Genomic DNA, 17,151 nt, shown 5'->3' with positions numbered 1-17,151 from the left:
ACAGAAAGCTAAGCAGTAATTCGTTTCACCGTGGCGGCTGCGGCTGTCGGTCACCACTCAATATGGTTATCACTCGTATAAGTTTTGATTATGCGTCGATTACAGGCCCAGCTGATTCGGTGCGGGGGCGCGGGCGCGCGGGGCCGAGCGCTGCGACCGCGCTCGCCCATTGGCCGACCAGCTCATAATCTTGCGCGAATGGGCTGCCCACTGCGCACGCGACTCTTATTATTCCTCGTACTATTTGCCTCTTAGGACTCGAAATGTCCATTTAATGCGTCGGTTAGTAAGTGCCCGAGACGCGTAATGTGCCTTCTAGCTTAATGCCACTGGATACCTTATAAATGGTACGGGTTTCTGCCGATAACGCCGCCGATTTGCATCAGGCTTTCAAATCTGGTTGTAATTCATATGAATTATAAGAACCGACATCCATATACGGTGTATTGCAGCGATCGAGTTTTGCATTTAGAATTCCAGTTCAAGTGGAGCTCAAAAAGCCGACAAACTTTAAAGTGGCGAGCATTAAGCACTTGTCATGCGCAAATGGGGAACATTCAAAATAAGTAAACGGCAGATAGCGATCAGAGAGGTCGTGTAGTGCCGAGGACACACACTAAACATAAAGATAACAGGACGGACCTAATTCTGCGGCTCAATGCCGCTGATCGTCAGTTAGCCGTGTACGGGATAACGATGAGCGAGATAATCCTAACAACACACAAAAAATACCATTCTCGTATTCTAAACACACACTAACCCTGAATTTTGGCATTGATACATTTTTGCAAAGTGACAGCTAAAGTTTTATTTCGACACACGTTTTTAGCATAACGGGCATCAGATTCCAACTCGTGAAACTATTGTTAACGTCGGCATGTTACAATATTGCTTATTCGTAAACAAAATCGCAGACGTACGAAAGTGCCAAATGTGCAGGATATTTGATAGTATGCTAAAACTAAGAATCGGAGCACGGGAGCAAGGAACTCTAAATAGTGTTCACGTGACTGGCCAAAATGTCGTGGAAACAAAATATGTGCAGTTTTATGAATATCGTTGTGAAGTGGGCACGGATGCCGCGCGGCGACTCGCTCGTCCGGTCAATGTGCGCTCGCACCGATTTCCTAAACAACTAAACAACTCTGTATAAATATTTTGTAATACATTTACGAGTTACAATGGAGCAAAACATAAGCTCCCAGTTGGGTCACCGCATTGTTTGTTAGAATTAGTTATCGGCGCTATTGTGTCGACCTCGAACCCACGAATCATCGGCATCGGCATGCTAATGATACGGCGATCGATTGCGAACGAATCAGCCGAGTGGACGGTGCTATGCGATTAGCATGCGCGCCTTGTGAAACACCCAGCCGCGGCTCTCCTCCGGTAGGTACTCCGCTAAACGGCGAATACTGGCCATCTTATGGAATGTAGCCAATTATAAGTTAACATTACGCACTGTATCTAATGCCAGTGCAATCACCATCAGCGGACATTCGCCAAATTACCCGCACTAATAGCGAGTTTGATGAATTTACAAAGCAATTTGAGTAATCATATGGCTGGCTATAATTTTCATAAATAGAAACATTGCACGAGTATGAATTTATACATCGAAGGAGCGATCAGTGGAACGATATACGAGTACGTCGCTACCTTCGAGAAATTATTGGCAGAAAAAAGGTTCATCGAGAAAAGTATCCGGCACCATTGACATGGGTCTAAGTAATGGCCACCATGATTTTCCATGGGCGTACGAGATACAGTTACACGGGTAGCTTTTTCTCTGACAGCCGTGGCAGGAGGCGAGTGTACGTTGGTGCAGCGTGCTTTTTGCGCGCCACGACGCGACGCGCACGCCATCTTGGGAACATGCGCGCGCGCAGGGGGCCCATTCACCGCGCAATTGTCAATTGATGGGGCGAAACACGATTCACGAGCTCTAGGGCTACCACCACATGCCGGGAATAATCATCACACATTTACAAGTAGTGATTAATATTTTGAATTAGGAGCACTCACGACTGAAATTTCACACGTTGAAACCCCTGCAGCCCTGTGCCCATCGGAATATTGTTCACTTTATTAGTATTGAAATGGAAAAAACATTTAATAATTAGAAAAGAGAGAAGCAAAAGAAATGGACTTAAGCTTTTGCCGAAGTTTTACTTCTGTACTGCTGAAACCAAGTGCGTCTGGAGTCTGCACTTTTCAAGGGAAGAACCGAACCTGACATTGCCGCAAAGACAGATAGATTGTTCCCCGTCTAATTTTCATCTTCGCGTGCTTTACATGAGTGCGACAGCCCTGAGTGCAGCGCATCCGGCAGGCATCTCCTGAGTACCGTGAGGCTTCGGAGAAATGCCCACCAATTAATTTATCCACTTTTGGACATATGTTTTATTCATAATATTAACGACGCAGAACGCGCACTCGATTCACCGACCAGCCCGCCGCTGCACCGACTGCATCACGCATTTTAGGATCGTCTCGACAACCGCTTCGGATTCCACCCATGTGATTTGCTTAAGGCGTATAAAAGGGGTTTTGGTTAGTTATTGTTTCTCCATAAGTGTTTCAATGACCAGTCCCTACCTTTTACGTAGATATATTTGCATTTCAGATAATTCTGTCGTAAGTTTACAGCCCGAAAAAGGGATAGGATGCATCACCAAACAATCATCCATAAAATGACGCAGATGATCTTACGAACCCACGCAATTTAACAATGCTTTATCGAGAATAAATATTAAACATATCCTACAGTTTCAAATTAATATCTACAAATATAGCTGAGTAAATAGTAAACGATTGAACAAACCCGACACGACGTCGGAAAGAATAACAAACAAGCTGACTAACGTGAAGCATTTAATTCCATGAAAGGACCCTCGAAGCGTACGCATACATCGTACAACACAATACAGCCACATAATTACAATAATGAGACTATTCGTACCGATGATGTCACACGGCACAAGACAACGCGAGGCTTGCGCGCGCGCACCTCGCCGAGCCGCGCCGGGCCGTGGCGTGGCGTGGCGTGGGCGCACTCACAAACACCTGAGCAAACACCAACACACCCTGCACACTGTACACTGTCAAGGACAATAACTGCCGGTACCATTCCATGTTTCATGTAATATATCAAGTGGGAACTTTTGCAAATTGCTCATGAATATTGGAGGCTTATTGATTATTTGATTGCTACTGTCGCGAAGTTTCTACTTAATAACTTAAGTGCCTAATTGGAGAACGTGATGGCCATTACGCTCTCTAGGCCTATACGCGGTAGAATTATATTTAAATTACAGCCTGAAACGAGGGAAGAGAAATGTACTTTTCATCGGTAGAGTTAATTAAAACGAGAAAGTATAAATTGAGTTCCTCTTATGGTATAAGCAGTATAAGCTTTGTCTAACTAACTCTGGCGGACTAAAGATTTATATTAGTTTGAGAAGCAATAGAGAGTTTTTAGATATAATGATCAGTTTACAGAAATAGCTGGTGTAATCAATAGTATTAATGGGATTGACAAGTTAAACATTCATCAGCAATGTAGAAAGTCGTTGTAAAACATGATAAGCGGGACATTTCTAGTTGAATCAAAGACGTAAGGCATATTTATAAAAACAAATTAGAAGCATAGATAGTGCAGTATCAGTGTAATAAAATATAATGTGGTGTAAACAAGAGTGACGCTCGCGATAAACTAATAATAACAATGAGTGCAAGCGACGCCGCGGGTCGCGACTCTCTCACGATTGTTCTAATGCTTCCCGAACCAGTTTTTGCTGTTATGAACGATTTTAACGTGCTTCAGTTTTCTATATTTATCGTCAACTTACTGTTGTGTAGAACAACACACAAGTAAGGAATATAGAGAAGGGAATTAAGTGGTAGAGGCATGTAAGTGTAGCCGAAACCTTTAAGAATCCAATTGTACTAATATTTTCCTGACTATCTAACAGAAAGCACAGCTTAAACCACAAAAAAAGCATGCAGATGGGAAGACCATGTTTCTCAAAATGTTAAGAAAAGTGTAGGGACTTCTCAATGACTACAAAACTCGAGACAATATAAACACTAATAAACAGTAACATACGGATACAAGTTGCAAGCATGAGTTGGTACAAATCTAGACTGAGCAGATTGAATACATATCTAGCTATTAGTAAAACAAATTGTTTACTCGTCCAAGTTAATTGTTAGTAAACAATCAACTCTAGAATAAGATTAATTAGTAATCAGGATAACCCAACAATATATACAAACATACAAACAAAACAATATTCAAACGAGACTGAAACTTTTGTTAACAAATCTCGAGGAATAACAAATTATGAATTCAGTTATTAAAATATGCTTACCGTTATTTTTCACTAGTTATTTTATAAATGGTGAATATATAAAATTATGTACATGTCGTTGTCGCGACACAACGGCTACTGAAAGCTGGCTGCGATAACGGGCAGGGGTTATCACTGAACGATAACAAATTAGTATCATAACACTTGATAACGCTTGTTTACCAGCCGTTGCTTGTTCCACCTGAACTGGAGCTTGTATTATTAATTAATTATATGTTTTAGAACTAGCCGGTGTTAAATATATTATAGAGAATTTTGGAAAATTACTTGCAATTTTACTGTAAGGCAGTTTTTTCTTAATTTTCAAACAGCTAGTAATCATCCTCAGGTTTAATTGATTGATTACAACAATTTTCTATAGCTAATTGATCTGAGAATCCCAGCTAAGCATCTCCGTGCATAGGTAGGATATATTAGAAGTCGGCTAGCTTGATGTCAATTAGTTGGTATATTCCCAGTTGTCCCCTCTAACACTATCTCCTGGGGTGACAACTGGGAATTTTCTTCCTACTTTTATTCCCTTACATTAACCTAGCCGACTTTTAACATATCCTCTCCATGCACGGAGATGCTCAGCTAGGATTCTCAAAGATCCATAAGGTGTCGGCACCAAAGATTACACAACACACTGATCTTCTATTAATTTATGGGCAAGGTAAGCGTTATTAATTTTAACTTAGCACATAGGTTGCCAGGTCATGAGATATCTTTTATCTCAATAACTTATGGGTTCGTGAAGTCGCAAGCCAGTAGCAAATGAAAGACAAGGCACTTTGATTAAAGACACGTATGCCGCCGGGCCGGATGTCATGAATCAATGATAGTAAACGTCACACTACCTAGACGGAGCTTAGAATATTAATGTACGAGTTCACTATGTGACAGTTTCTCTGAAAATTATATTCTACAGAAAATGGTTTTAGAAACGCGAGATTCAGAGTACTCAAGTTTAATTAAACCTTATGTAATGAACATTTACTTCTAGTCCTAGAAAAATATAAAAAGTAAATCGTTTTCGTGTTTCTGTCATTCTAGATTTTTTTGCTGAAACCGCTACTAGGTCTTAAATTTAGCTAAACTGCTGTTGCTTCTTCGGCTACTATTCTGCTACAGTAGCAAAATGCTATGATCTTAACACCCTTCTACTCTTTATAAGAGAATAATATAATTATATTTTTTTAAGCTTATTAAAAATTACTACCAAGTAAGACTACCTTACCTAAACTCAGTTTTAGTTAAGAGCCAAGCATTATAAGTAAGTAATAAACAATTGGAAAATCCCTTTTTAACATTTCATTTAAAATGATGCAGTCTGAATTCCCCAGCACAAAATATATAGGGTTGACGTCACTTCACACACCTTTACCGGACTCTACAGATGGTTAATATGCAAGCAATGCCTAATGTGATAGTGTTTTATATTCAAACAACTACTTCGCTTATTAAATACCTATTTAAAATTGAGTATGAACTTTATATTGAAAATTCAAAGCTAGACTTCATCGGCTAAACTGCTGGACAGATTATGATGATACTTGGAAATTCCATAGAAGAACATTAGGTTATACTTAGGCTATTACCAAAGCGAGGAAAAGAACAGCTTGATAATACAAAAAAGAAAAAGAAAGAAGTATAATACAGTCTCACTTTATTCCAATCGTCTTGTAATATTGAAATTGTTTACAGCATTTAATCTCTCGAGCAGCTGATTCTGAGGATCAAAGGTTTCGATTTGGATTTAAATCCGAGACCTCTGACTCAGCAATCCAGCTGTCTCCCTAATAGGCTATCAGAACGATAACCTTGTTGCTCTATTATTTAAATTTTCTAGACGTTTCTAACTATTTGTGGGAGTGGACGTCTGTAGCTCCATTCCCTATTACTATTGACTACCGACGACCGGCTAACTGTGGAGAAATTTTACACTAAAATCTCTTAAGCGCCTCTACCGGGCTCCGTAAGAACTAATTTGGCAGTACATTCTAAATGTCAAACTCTCGATACTCGATGGTACCAACTGTAAAGAATTGTGCTATTGAAATATGTCTGTAATTTGACTTGAAAGATAACACGAACATAGGCAGGTAATTGTAATTTTCTTGTTATGCCTTAAGCCTGTTTGATCGAGATATCCTGTATTCAATTAGAGCAGGTGATACAAACGACTTAGTATAAAACTAGTCTTAATATCACTTAGAATTGATTGATTGTAGCATTAGTTCATGTTATCTGTAGAAAGCCACTGTTTTTTTAAACACGACTGCAAATAGCTTAAGCTAGTAAATTAACATTAAGTGTATATGTTACTGTAAAAGCCCGAACGGTGGTAAATCCTAAGATTTTCCGGTATAACCTAAGATTTACCAACTGGCAATGGTAAAAGTCCGAACAATTCTTTTATTTCGAACTTTTACCTATATTCACTTGATGATGTCGAGATGTCGCCTCCTCCCTCTGGGTGGGTAAAAAAAAATAACCACGAAGGCTAAGGTGGGAGCGAGCGTAGCGAATTAGCCTTAACCTAACCTACTCATGTCGCTTTGCCCAAAACTCCTTCTTTATAACTATGTCACAGTATATAATTATACCGTGGAATAGTTATAAACATCGTCGTTAAGGAGGATTTTTTTATATATCGTAACATAGTTTTTAAACTCTGGCTTGTTCGGACTTTTACCATTGAGAGTTGGTAAATCTTAGGTTTTACCGGAAAATCTTAGGATTTACCACAGTCCGGGCTTTTACAGTAACATATATGTTAATTATAATATATCATTCTAATTAGCCTAAAAATATTCTAAAAATATCTATTTTCATGAAAGAAAAATATCCTATTAACCCAAGTACCAGCAAGTCTAGAAAATCTAGATGTAATTAAAGTCCTAAAGTAGTATTTTTGTGAAGTGTCCTAGGGGATGCTTTTTCAACTTAGATGAAGTTAAAATAAAGTTTTATCTAGGTACTGTAATTGTTTATCAGTTTTCAATCAACCAATAGTTAAATTAAAATCCAGCAATTTAGGTATTGTTTTAGTAAACATGTTTCCATACACATCCTGTGTAAGATAACAGGATCATACATAATAAGGACAAAGGAAACAATCCATGTTTGTATGCAATTTTAAAAGTTTTGTTATGAGCATATTTATGTTTTAAATCTGTAAGGATTGCCGGTAAATAAATGATTAGGTATTACTGATAGTGTGATAGTGATAAGGTAGTGGAAAATATAATACGTCAAGTAGATTTACATTAATCATTATTACGACTGTGTCATCAGAAAGCAAGACAGTTTGGCGATAGATAACTTGCACACTAAGGAAGTAGGCAAATGATAAAAACGTCGCGAAGAAAATTTACAATTTTTTACTTGAAATAGTAATGTTCCAATTTAAGACTGACGTCCTCCTTCGGCAGTGGTTAAGGTGTTCGCTACGCCACTACCATTGAGTGAGGACGTCGTGGGTTGATTCCCATACGGAACAATGTTTTGTGCTATCCACAAGTAGTTGTTTCGAGTCTGGTTGTACTTTGTGTACGTTGTTTGTATTTAAAAAAGTGTGCCTCCCACTTTGCCTTTAATGCAGATCCAGAAATTCTATCAAGATTAAAAAGGAAAGTTATAGCAAGTTTCTAACAAGTCACTTGGTAATAGTATTAACTACTTACTGGGGTATCAACTACGAGTATGTATAATCATTTACAGTCTTTTGTGACATAAAGCACAAGCTATTTATATACCTAGGTATATTTATTTCAGCCTAGCCTTTTTCCAACTATGTTGGAGTCGGCTTCCAGTCTCATCGAATGCAGCTGGATACCAGTATTTTACATGGAGCTACTATCTGATCTCCACAACCCAGTTACTTGGGTTTTAACATGGCACCCTTCGGTAAGGCTGGTTGTCTGACTCATCATATCACACCTAGGTATATTTAACGTTATCTATCAAGTTTATCACGTACTCCATTAATTAATCCACACACTAAGCATTAGTCCACCAGATTATATCATAAGTCCCGCAGTACATGACCTTGGTGTTTTCAAGAGCACACGTCAAAGACACATTGTACGCAGACGATAATGCAGGTATCAGACCGATGCAGACATTATCGACTGTATCAGACCATCGATCAGACTGCCAGCTCTTACGTCAACCGCTATGACCTCATGCAGCAAAATACTACGATATTTATTGATAATTGTTGCATTTGCATCGTGATGCAAAGGATTTTACGGTCAGTTGAGGTTGGTAAGGAATCTGAAAACAATAGATTTTAATTGGACCTGACGTTGGAAGTATGGGAATCGATTCTAAGAAGTATATTCTACTAAATATGTAAGTTACAGAAGTCTGGAGAAAACTCACTTGAAAATCAAGTTAAAAACAAAAAGAATTGCAATTATACGGATAGATTTTGAAGGTCTCATATATATCATATTAAAATTATAAGCAAAAACAGTTTAGTTATAATAACAACTATGTATAATTTTAATAGTATTGATGGATGTGATATTGTTTTGTGTATATAGTTTATTATTGTTACGTTACTATTTTTGTAAAAGTGCGCTTCTCGCCATCAAACGTAAGAGTTTGGCGAGTTTACTTGAAACAAACAATATTGTAATGTTTATACGTACAAAATAAATAAAAAAAAAGCAAGAACTACATGTAAAAAGATAGTGATAATAGCATACATTTTAGAATAATTACTGATTGGAAGACGGGGAGTCAGTAAAGGAATATTTATAAACAAAGTAGAAAGAAGCTCAACATCACTTAATCGAGATCATTCACAATATTTATAGTACTGTGACTGACGCAGGAGATTTCCAAGATACAACAAATAAAACACAACAACGATAACATTATTGTAAACGACTCAAGCGACCCATTAATTCTAATCATACAACAGATGGTAAATCAGTAAATCTGCCACTCATTATCACAACTGAGACATGTCATATGATCGGACAGGGCTGATAAAGAGCAAGAGAGTCAGGTCACATAAACAACATAGTTGGACATAGTATTGACAGATAGGTGTGTGTTCTGTGCATGATCCGTCATGTTCCTACAATGATAGTCCTCATTATCTAAGGTTATCCATACCTCAGACCCCAGCCACCTTGAAGTCTAGGAACACTGATAAAATAGTCTAGTGACGACAGACACTAATTATATTCTTGGAAAACTAGGTATTGGAGAGTTATTTCACAGTAACAACTAAATACGAGGAAAATCTTATTTTCATTTACGCAGAAATGCTTTTGTGTAGAAGGAAGTTTTGACGGAAATAGGTACCAAGAGAGATGTACCAAACCTTAAAATAGATGATACTACTATTAGATGTCGTATGATAAGAAAGATTAAATTAGTTTTGATACATTGCAAGTAGATTTCGAAACATTGACAGGTAATCGTATTATTCATAAAAAAATGCTACGGAAAGTTCCGTACTTACTAAACAAAAAATATTCTCGCCAACAGCTTGTTTAAATATTATAAAAAAATATACTACTAGAAAATGGTTCACTCTTGTCGAAGCAAAAGCAAATAAAACACACCTCTTCAAATAAGTGTATGGAAAAGTTTTCACAATCTATTGAAATACAAGGACGCGGAATAAAATGAAGTGTATTCAGTATTGTAGCAGTAATCCTACATTCATAGTGTTATCTGAGCGAGCAGTGGCAGCTGTACTGACACGTGGTCAACAACTCTGCTTATCCCTTGTGTGCTTAAAGTAAAGAACATATTTATTTACTTCACGTTCTGTGCAAATTCAAGGTCTGCAGTTTTACCGTTTGATAAGTGTGGGGAAATCAAATAGTAGATTTTCTACAGCATTGAAGATGTTGAATTCTTGAATTGATTCGTGATTGAAAGGCCCATTTTTACTAGATGTTTCTATAGAGCAAAGAGCATTATTTTGTCATTATTTTGACGCCGTGACACACTCATAGATATTTGAATTCACTGGTCGATAAATTCTTTCTGAACTTAGTGTTCCTGAGAGTATGAATGAAATAGGTCACATTGGCTTTGAAGACGCAGCAATACTTTAGCCAGTTTTTGCTAAGAACCATTTTGTCACAAGGCCTTTCACCCATCAAAAGACATTTAAAATTTTTGATATCAGTCCAGTTTTCGTGAATGTAAATCTCCATTCACATTTAGTCGTCCAGTGGCGATCGGTCAAGGATCCTAGCAGGTTTTCTCCCTTCATAAGTGTTGAAGGTCGTAATGTAATCAACACAATGAGTGTGTTTTGACCAGTTCCACTGGGGTCGTCCTGGACACAATAGTATTGTGTAAGGTTCACAGACCACTGCATTGAACTTGGGAACATGACAACTGGTTTTGTAATAGTTGTACTATTTTTTTGAGTGTACGGCAAGCAAAACTTGCTTTAGATGAGACCCGGTGGTCACGTCTAAAATACGTCGTAGGTGTATCATAAATCGTGACTAGGGAATATTTTTACGTACACAGAAAAACCGATAAACACGAATAATTTCATTAACAGCTAGGTACTAATTTTTTGTTTATCTCAGTGACACACCCACTACAGCATCTGCTACGAACCACGATCAACCGCAATATCCTTAAGTTATTAAACCCTTAAAATTCGTGTTATTTAGTCATAAATAATTTTATTGATCGAAGCCAACCAATTAACCATGTTTGCTAATAATAGAGTTGATTACCAACAGACCTACATAGTGTGCTCTAATAACCCATCGGAATATTACCACACATTTGGGCCTGGTAGCGCGATATCACACCTGTTTGCACAGTTTAAAACCCTGCGTTATCTGGTGGAAAACTTTAATATGACAACACGAGCTGGTCTCAAATCTAATTATGTTATTAGTGTTGCGTGCCGACACGACGCCGGCACGATAACGAGGTGGGACCGGCAGACTGCGCGGCCGCATGTAATGCGTGATAAATAAATATCACCTTGAGTGCAGATACCAGTAAGTAGTTTAAAGCACTTATGCAAAGTAGCCACTTGAAGTATTGCTCGGTAAATACAGTATCATGTTGAATATTTTAACGCTTATTTAATTTTATTCAAAACAATGTAGTCTCACGCCTTTTGCGGAAGAAAAAATGTGTGTTTAGCAGGCCACAGTAATTTGAACTGACCACGTAATTTATAGCAAATTATTTCGCAGTGATATTTTATAATAATAATCTATAAGTCATTATTTTAAATATCCACCAGTCAATCATTGTTTCACAGCAGAGCCAGCTGTAAATAATTTCTAGACATTTTTCTGGAGAGTAACGTCAGTTACGGACTAGATAGTTAGTGTTGTAGTGTCCTGAGGGTAATGACCAACACGACCGTGTAACAGTTAGTTAGGTGATAAACCATCCTTGAGCAGCATGTAATGGTCGGAGCTAATGCGGCGTGACGCGCGCGTGACGTCACCGCACACAAGATGGCAGGCGACGTGAATGGCACTTGTTCACCTATCAGCAGTATCAGCCGACGACACAAACATACACTGCCTCTCAACTACTGCTCACTGTTATGAATGAGTCGAGGATACATCGTCGCATTGTTTATACGTAGATGGATAGTTTTACACATCAGGGAAGCATTGGCATAGATAAGTTATGATGGTGTGGCATATGTATTTAATCAGCACATGAAAACCAACTAAGATCTAGAAACTGTAAGGGACTTTCCATTTCTGACCAATAAAAATTGAAATCTAGATTACCTTTTCCAGTTATCCATGAACCTAACCAGCAGCTGAATAGATAAAACTTCATGATTGATAAGATTGATTGATAATAAGGGCTGTCGAATGCTACAATATACCAGGCAATTAATCCCAGTAATAAAAAGTTCAGTACGATTAACAAAACCGACACTTATCTATATAACAAAAGTCACAAGGTACAAAACGATTCGCGACCACGTGTGTGCACACGAGATGCGAGCGTATTCTCCGCTCTATTCATCGCGGCTGTCATAACAGCGGTATCAACAGCGCCGCTGGTGTGCCGCGATATCGAGCCTGACTGACGTTACGTAATGCTCATATCACTATGATAGGGTATCAGTTATTGTGCTTTGTGCTCTCTATAGCCGGTATTAGAATGGTGATAATATTGGCTACTGTTAATCAGTCCAGCTGTTCTTTGTCTGGACGATTTAACAAGCAAGTTAGTAATTGCAGTTGTAATGTAATAAATAGTCGTACGTAGAATGATATGCATATTGAAATGGAAACGTGTTGTATTACTTGAAAACTGCTGATCCTGATTGTGTAAATAAATCGTTAGACTTTGTTCGAAACGTTGCGGATTGAATTATGATTACGTGTGAGTTATATCCATACTTATTATCATTCAAGCAACTTTGTATATCTGTTAGGCTTTTACGCCAAAACTACTAAACCGATTTAGATGATATTTGGCAAGGTGATACTATAATCAGCGGTAGTGACATAGACTTTTTTGTTTTCAGGTTTAATCAAGACAGTTGCAGGTAAAAACCAGTTAATAATAAAAGTTCTGTTACAAAGAGACTTGTACATCAATCATATCGACATCACGCTATCATATTGAATATAGATTTTTTATGATCTGTAAACATAAACGTCATAATTCCGACATCACAATGAGACGTTTTATATGTGAGAACTTAGAAAAACAACTGTTATTGATTTGAAGGCGGATACGAGTTTCTTTATACACTCTAAAGGTAGAGTTACACTGTCATAAATGTAAAGATTTTTTGCTTTAGGCTTATTTTTTACATTGGTTGACAATCAATCTACAAAATCTTAGTTTTATTTCTCAGAAAAAAATCTAATTAAAAAGCAAAAGAAATGAAGTGATGGCCAAGAGCGTAATTGAATCATAAACTACTAGTTTCTCGTTTTCATCAATCTAAAGTTCTAGGTAATTCCTACTTAGTGTAGTCTGAAACAGGAGACCAAAACTCTGATTCCGTTCGTGGCCCCAGAAATGTCCAGCAAATGATCAGCCCGAATCTGGCAACCCTAGTTGCTGTATACCTTGTAATGTAATGTCAACTGTCATATTATTGGTAAACGCAAATAAATATCAAATCTTCAGGGTAAAAGACCTTCATATCCGGAGAATAATTCTAGTGAACTGATCTTAATCTCAAGCTTTGTCATAGAAATACCTACTTGGAGATCTTGAATTTTATATTCACTCTCTAGAGCTCTACTGAAACCGTCACCCGACTACAAAGGTTATCTATGTAATCTATTCTATTATAGAATTGTAACTATTTGTTTGAGGTATCAATTCGGATGGCACGGAAAACTACTGGCTGGATTTTCCTCAAAAAAAAACCATAAAATATTCTTATGTTTTTAATACGATTATTTAAAGTCAAATTCAAAACTGTCATTTGTTTGTAATTAGCAACACGAACATCAGAAACTCTGGTACAATTGACGTACTTTTTTCAAATTAAGATATTTTCAATGGTAGAAAAATAATAACAGGTAACTTTAGTATCCCAGTGTTCTAGGTTCAAAGTCTGCCACACCCCAGTTGCAATCAGAATTATTATTACGACAGCCACTCACAGGATGTGATCGTTTAACTTCACACTTTCCATTCCAACGAGTGCACAGTGCAGTTTTCTCATTACTTATAAACGTCATAAAGTTGTAAGAAAATTGTCAATAATTATGACTTAATATGCCCTTAGTGCCCCGTAGTCATTACTTTACTAGCCATAATGATCAGTTATTATAAGTTGTTCAAGTAATAGGCTGTTTACTCAGATATTAGAGTCGGTTTCTTTACTTTCGAAAGTTTATGGAGTACTGTTGACAGTCTAGCTAACATAAAGAATTAGAGTAGTTTCCATTGAGTGTATGGTAGAGAGTATTTTAGTTAACAATCGGAAATCGCAGTTCGGTCCGCTTTTTTGAGAAGATTGTATAAATTTCATCTTCTGAATCTTTTGCCTTTTCGCCATTTACAGCAGTTACCTTCCCATGGTCTTTATTTACCACACCCACTAACGTGGTTTCAATGTTTTGAGGATTGATATTCTCGGCAGCTTATTACTGCATTATTTCTATCACACAATTGATATTTGATCAGTCATCAAAGAGTCTTATTTCCCGTTCTCATATCCGACAAGCTCTTTCTCATTACTAATGGCTGCTAAAGACTACCATGGATCTGTAGCAAAGGCTGGGAAATAATCATAGCATGTAAAATACTTAAGATTCAATGCACTAATATAAGACCTAAAGAATTTTCACTCAGATCGTGCAGCAGTCAACGCCAATATGGTTTAAATCTTCCATGAATACTTTGTTGTGATGTTACGGTACACTAATATTTTAAGAGTAAACAGCTAGTCACGATACCAGTTCAAGTCCCAAACTGTACAAGTTTATTCAATTAGACAAGACACGAAGCAATTACGATAAGTAAATCATAACATCCGGTGACTAGCCGTGCCTAATCTAAAATATTATGATAACCGCCAACAATCGGAACCATGCCCAACATTATTATCTGTTCTACAATAAATAAATAAACCGAATAATAACTTGTCCTTGGGCACGATATTATCTGGCTCATCCTGCCGTAATACGCATATGGCATGACAGCTAATGTGACCAAAAAAACTACTATTCATACTAACATGGTAGGTGCTCTGACGTCAATCATGTAGCCAGCTCCTGTTACTGTTTCGTCTACAATCTGATTGGTATCGTGTTGATGAAGGTGAACGTGCATGTATACTTTTCATTGTCTACAATACTGTGACACATTCGCTGTAATACAGGAACATACATTAGCTATGAACCACCTTCTAATAGATAACATCGTAATATTTCAATTTGTGTCGGATAATGTCGATAAAAGTTCAAGGTCGCACGCCAAGGTCATAGGATAGATTAACAAAGAAATGGGCTTTCATCACCGAGCATAGCCGGGCGAGCGCAGTGAGCGCTCTGCGAGCACACCGCGATACGCCCCGGACGAGCCCCTCAGCGCGAGGCACAGGTGGAAGGGCAGGAAGCCGACATAAAGACTAGGCGTTTCTGGCAAATTCAATGGAAAATAAACAATACGTACACCGCACCTGGGTGGGTCAGTATGCTAATAAGATTCTAATAATACTAGCGATTAACATACACACAAGGTAACTGAGTAGGTACCTACAATGTGTATTGTTTTTATTCCGTGACATTATCACCTGAGCGTTATCAAACACGGATTCCTACGTTCTGTGTGACGGATTGCAAAATCGATTTTCAATTATTCTGGACTAACGTGCCAGCCGGTAGTTTCTCGACGTAAAACTGGGTGTTATTATAGAGAAAATGTGAAAACCGAGAGCCGGCCGGCTTGCGGCGCCGACTGCTCTACATCGAGCGAGCGCCCGAGGAGCGGTGTGGCGAGTGGAGTAAAGCGGGGCTGGTGTGAGCACTCACCGGGGTCGGCGCGTTCTGCTTCGTCGTCCGACTCGGTGCCGGAGTCGCGCTCCTCCACCTGCAACAAACAAACACCGACTCAAACATCCGATCAATCGTCGATGTCGGCCATCATACACCGGCACACCGCCACTTTGGCCACCGATTTCGCCGGCTCCCAGACTAAATAAACGCCCTAAACCTAGCCACAACGAGCCGGTAGCTAGGCAGGCAAGGCCCGGCATAGTATTTAGGCTCGGCTCGGTCGCGCAGCGCGCTCGGGGAGCCGGCGATCGTTCCGCTTCTTTGTTCTCTCGCTCGGCGGCCATTTTCTGGTGGCGGTGTGTGACCTTCACGTCGCTCGCCGGCTTGCGTCTACACCCACCTTCTCGGAAACGCTCTCCTCATTCAACGAATGCGTTCGCAGCTTGTGAGTCAGGAATTTGAGCATTATTGAGCCTCGGCTCGCTCCGATCGTCCGCCGCGGCACTCACTGGCGCTGGCCCGCACCCACTCGCACTCGCTACTCCTGGTATCCGTCGCGTTACTGAACGAGCCGGACGCGATCTAGTCGCCCTCGCGCCTATGGGAAACGTTCCAAAAACATTTTAAACCTCAATAACATATCCGCATATCACTTCCGCGCGTCCACACCCGACCGTCGCCTTCGAAAGCCGGACTACTACTAGTTTAGTTAGAGTAGCCTTGCGTACGACGCAGTCAGCTGAAGTGGGTTCGACTCATTAATGCCGAAAGGGCGTAAGAGCGATCGCGCTAAATACTGCCTCCCGAGACAAAATTTACAATAAGAACGATAAGTATAATCATCAGACGCATAATAAAACCTTTCGTAGCTCAAAACCTTATTTAAATATAGCGTAAAACACATTCAAGTGGCACTCTAAATGGACTTGCCCGGCAACCCATTGATGACAAAGAACCGGAACACGCAGAGATCGGACGCGATTGGACAAAACATTACAGAATAGGATCGAAATTTAATGCAACATGTTGCGTCTCACTCTAGCACATGCGGCGGGGGCTCGTCGCTAGACCCGAGTGCGAAAGAGATAGAACACACACACACCGACAGTTATATAATACTGGCCTGATAATAAATCGCTGATAAAAAAGTTGCGCATGTTAGCTCAGTGTGGACATTCCAATCACACACGAGAACGGAGAAAATATTTACGGTTTGCAAATATTTATAAAATCGGTTAGCACTTATTCTTTGTAGACTAATGTTAACTTCGACGATTACAAATTAACCACATGAAAAATTACGAAGTTGCAACCTGACAATTTATAATTAGTATTTTTTCTGATATGAT

The 17,151-nt window shown here is 38.9% G+C and overlaps 1 protein-coding gene across 1 annotated transcript in view; it reads right to left on the bottom strand.

Moving 5' to 3' along the window:
- The window catches only part of Reph (Regulator of eph expression), a 63,504-nt gene extending 46,774 nt beyond the window's left edge, over window positions 1-16,730 (bottom strand). Inside the window, exons 1-2 of the mRNA XM_076118300.1 lie at window positions 16,203-16,730; window positions 15,839-15,896 (exon numbers count right to left, since the gene is read on the bottom strand). Of these exons, the coding sequence (XP_075974415.1) occupies window positions 15,839-15,896; window positions 16,203-16,268 (124 nt within the window). The 5' untranslated portion in view covers window positions 16,269-16,730. The remainder of the gene's footprint in view (window positions 1-15,838; window positions 15,897-16,202) is intronic.
- Window positions 16,731-17,151: the final 421 nt, after the last annotated feature.

The sequence above is a fragment of the Anticarsia gemmatalis genome, chromosome 9 (assembly GCF_050436995.1).
Source record: "Anticarsia gemmatalis isolate Benzon Research Colony breed Stoneville strain chromosome 9, ilAntGemm2 primary, whole genome shotgun sequence".
NCBI classification, from domain to species: Eukaryota; Metazoa; Arthropoda; class Insecta; order Lepidoptera; family Erebidae; genus Anticarsia; species Anticarsia gemmatalis.
Note: the sequence above shows the minus strand (reverse complement) of the source record. Positions and strands in the feature narration are given on the sequence as shown.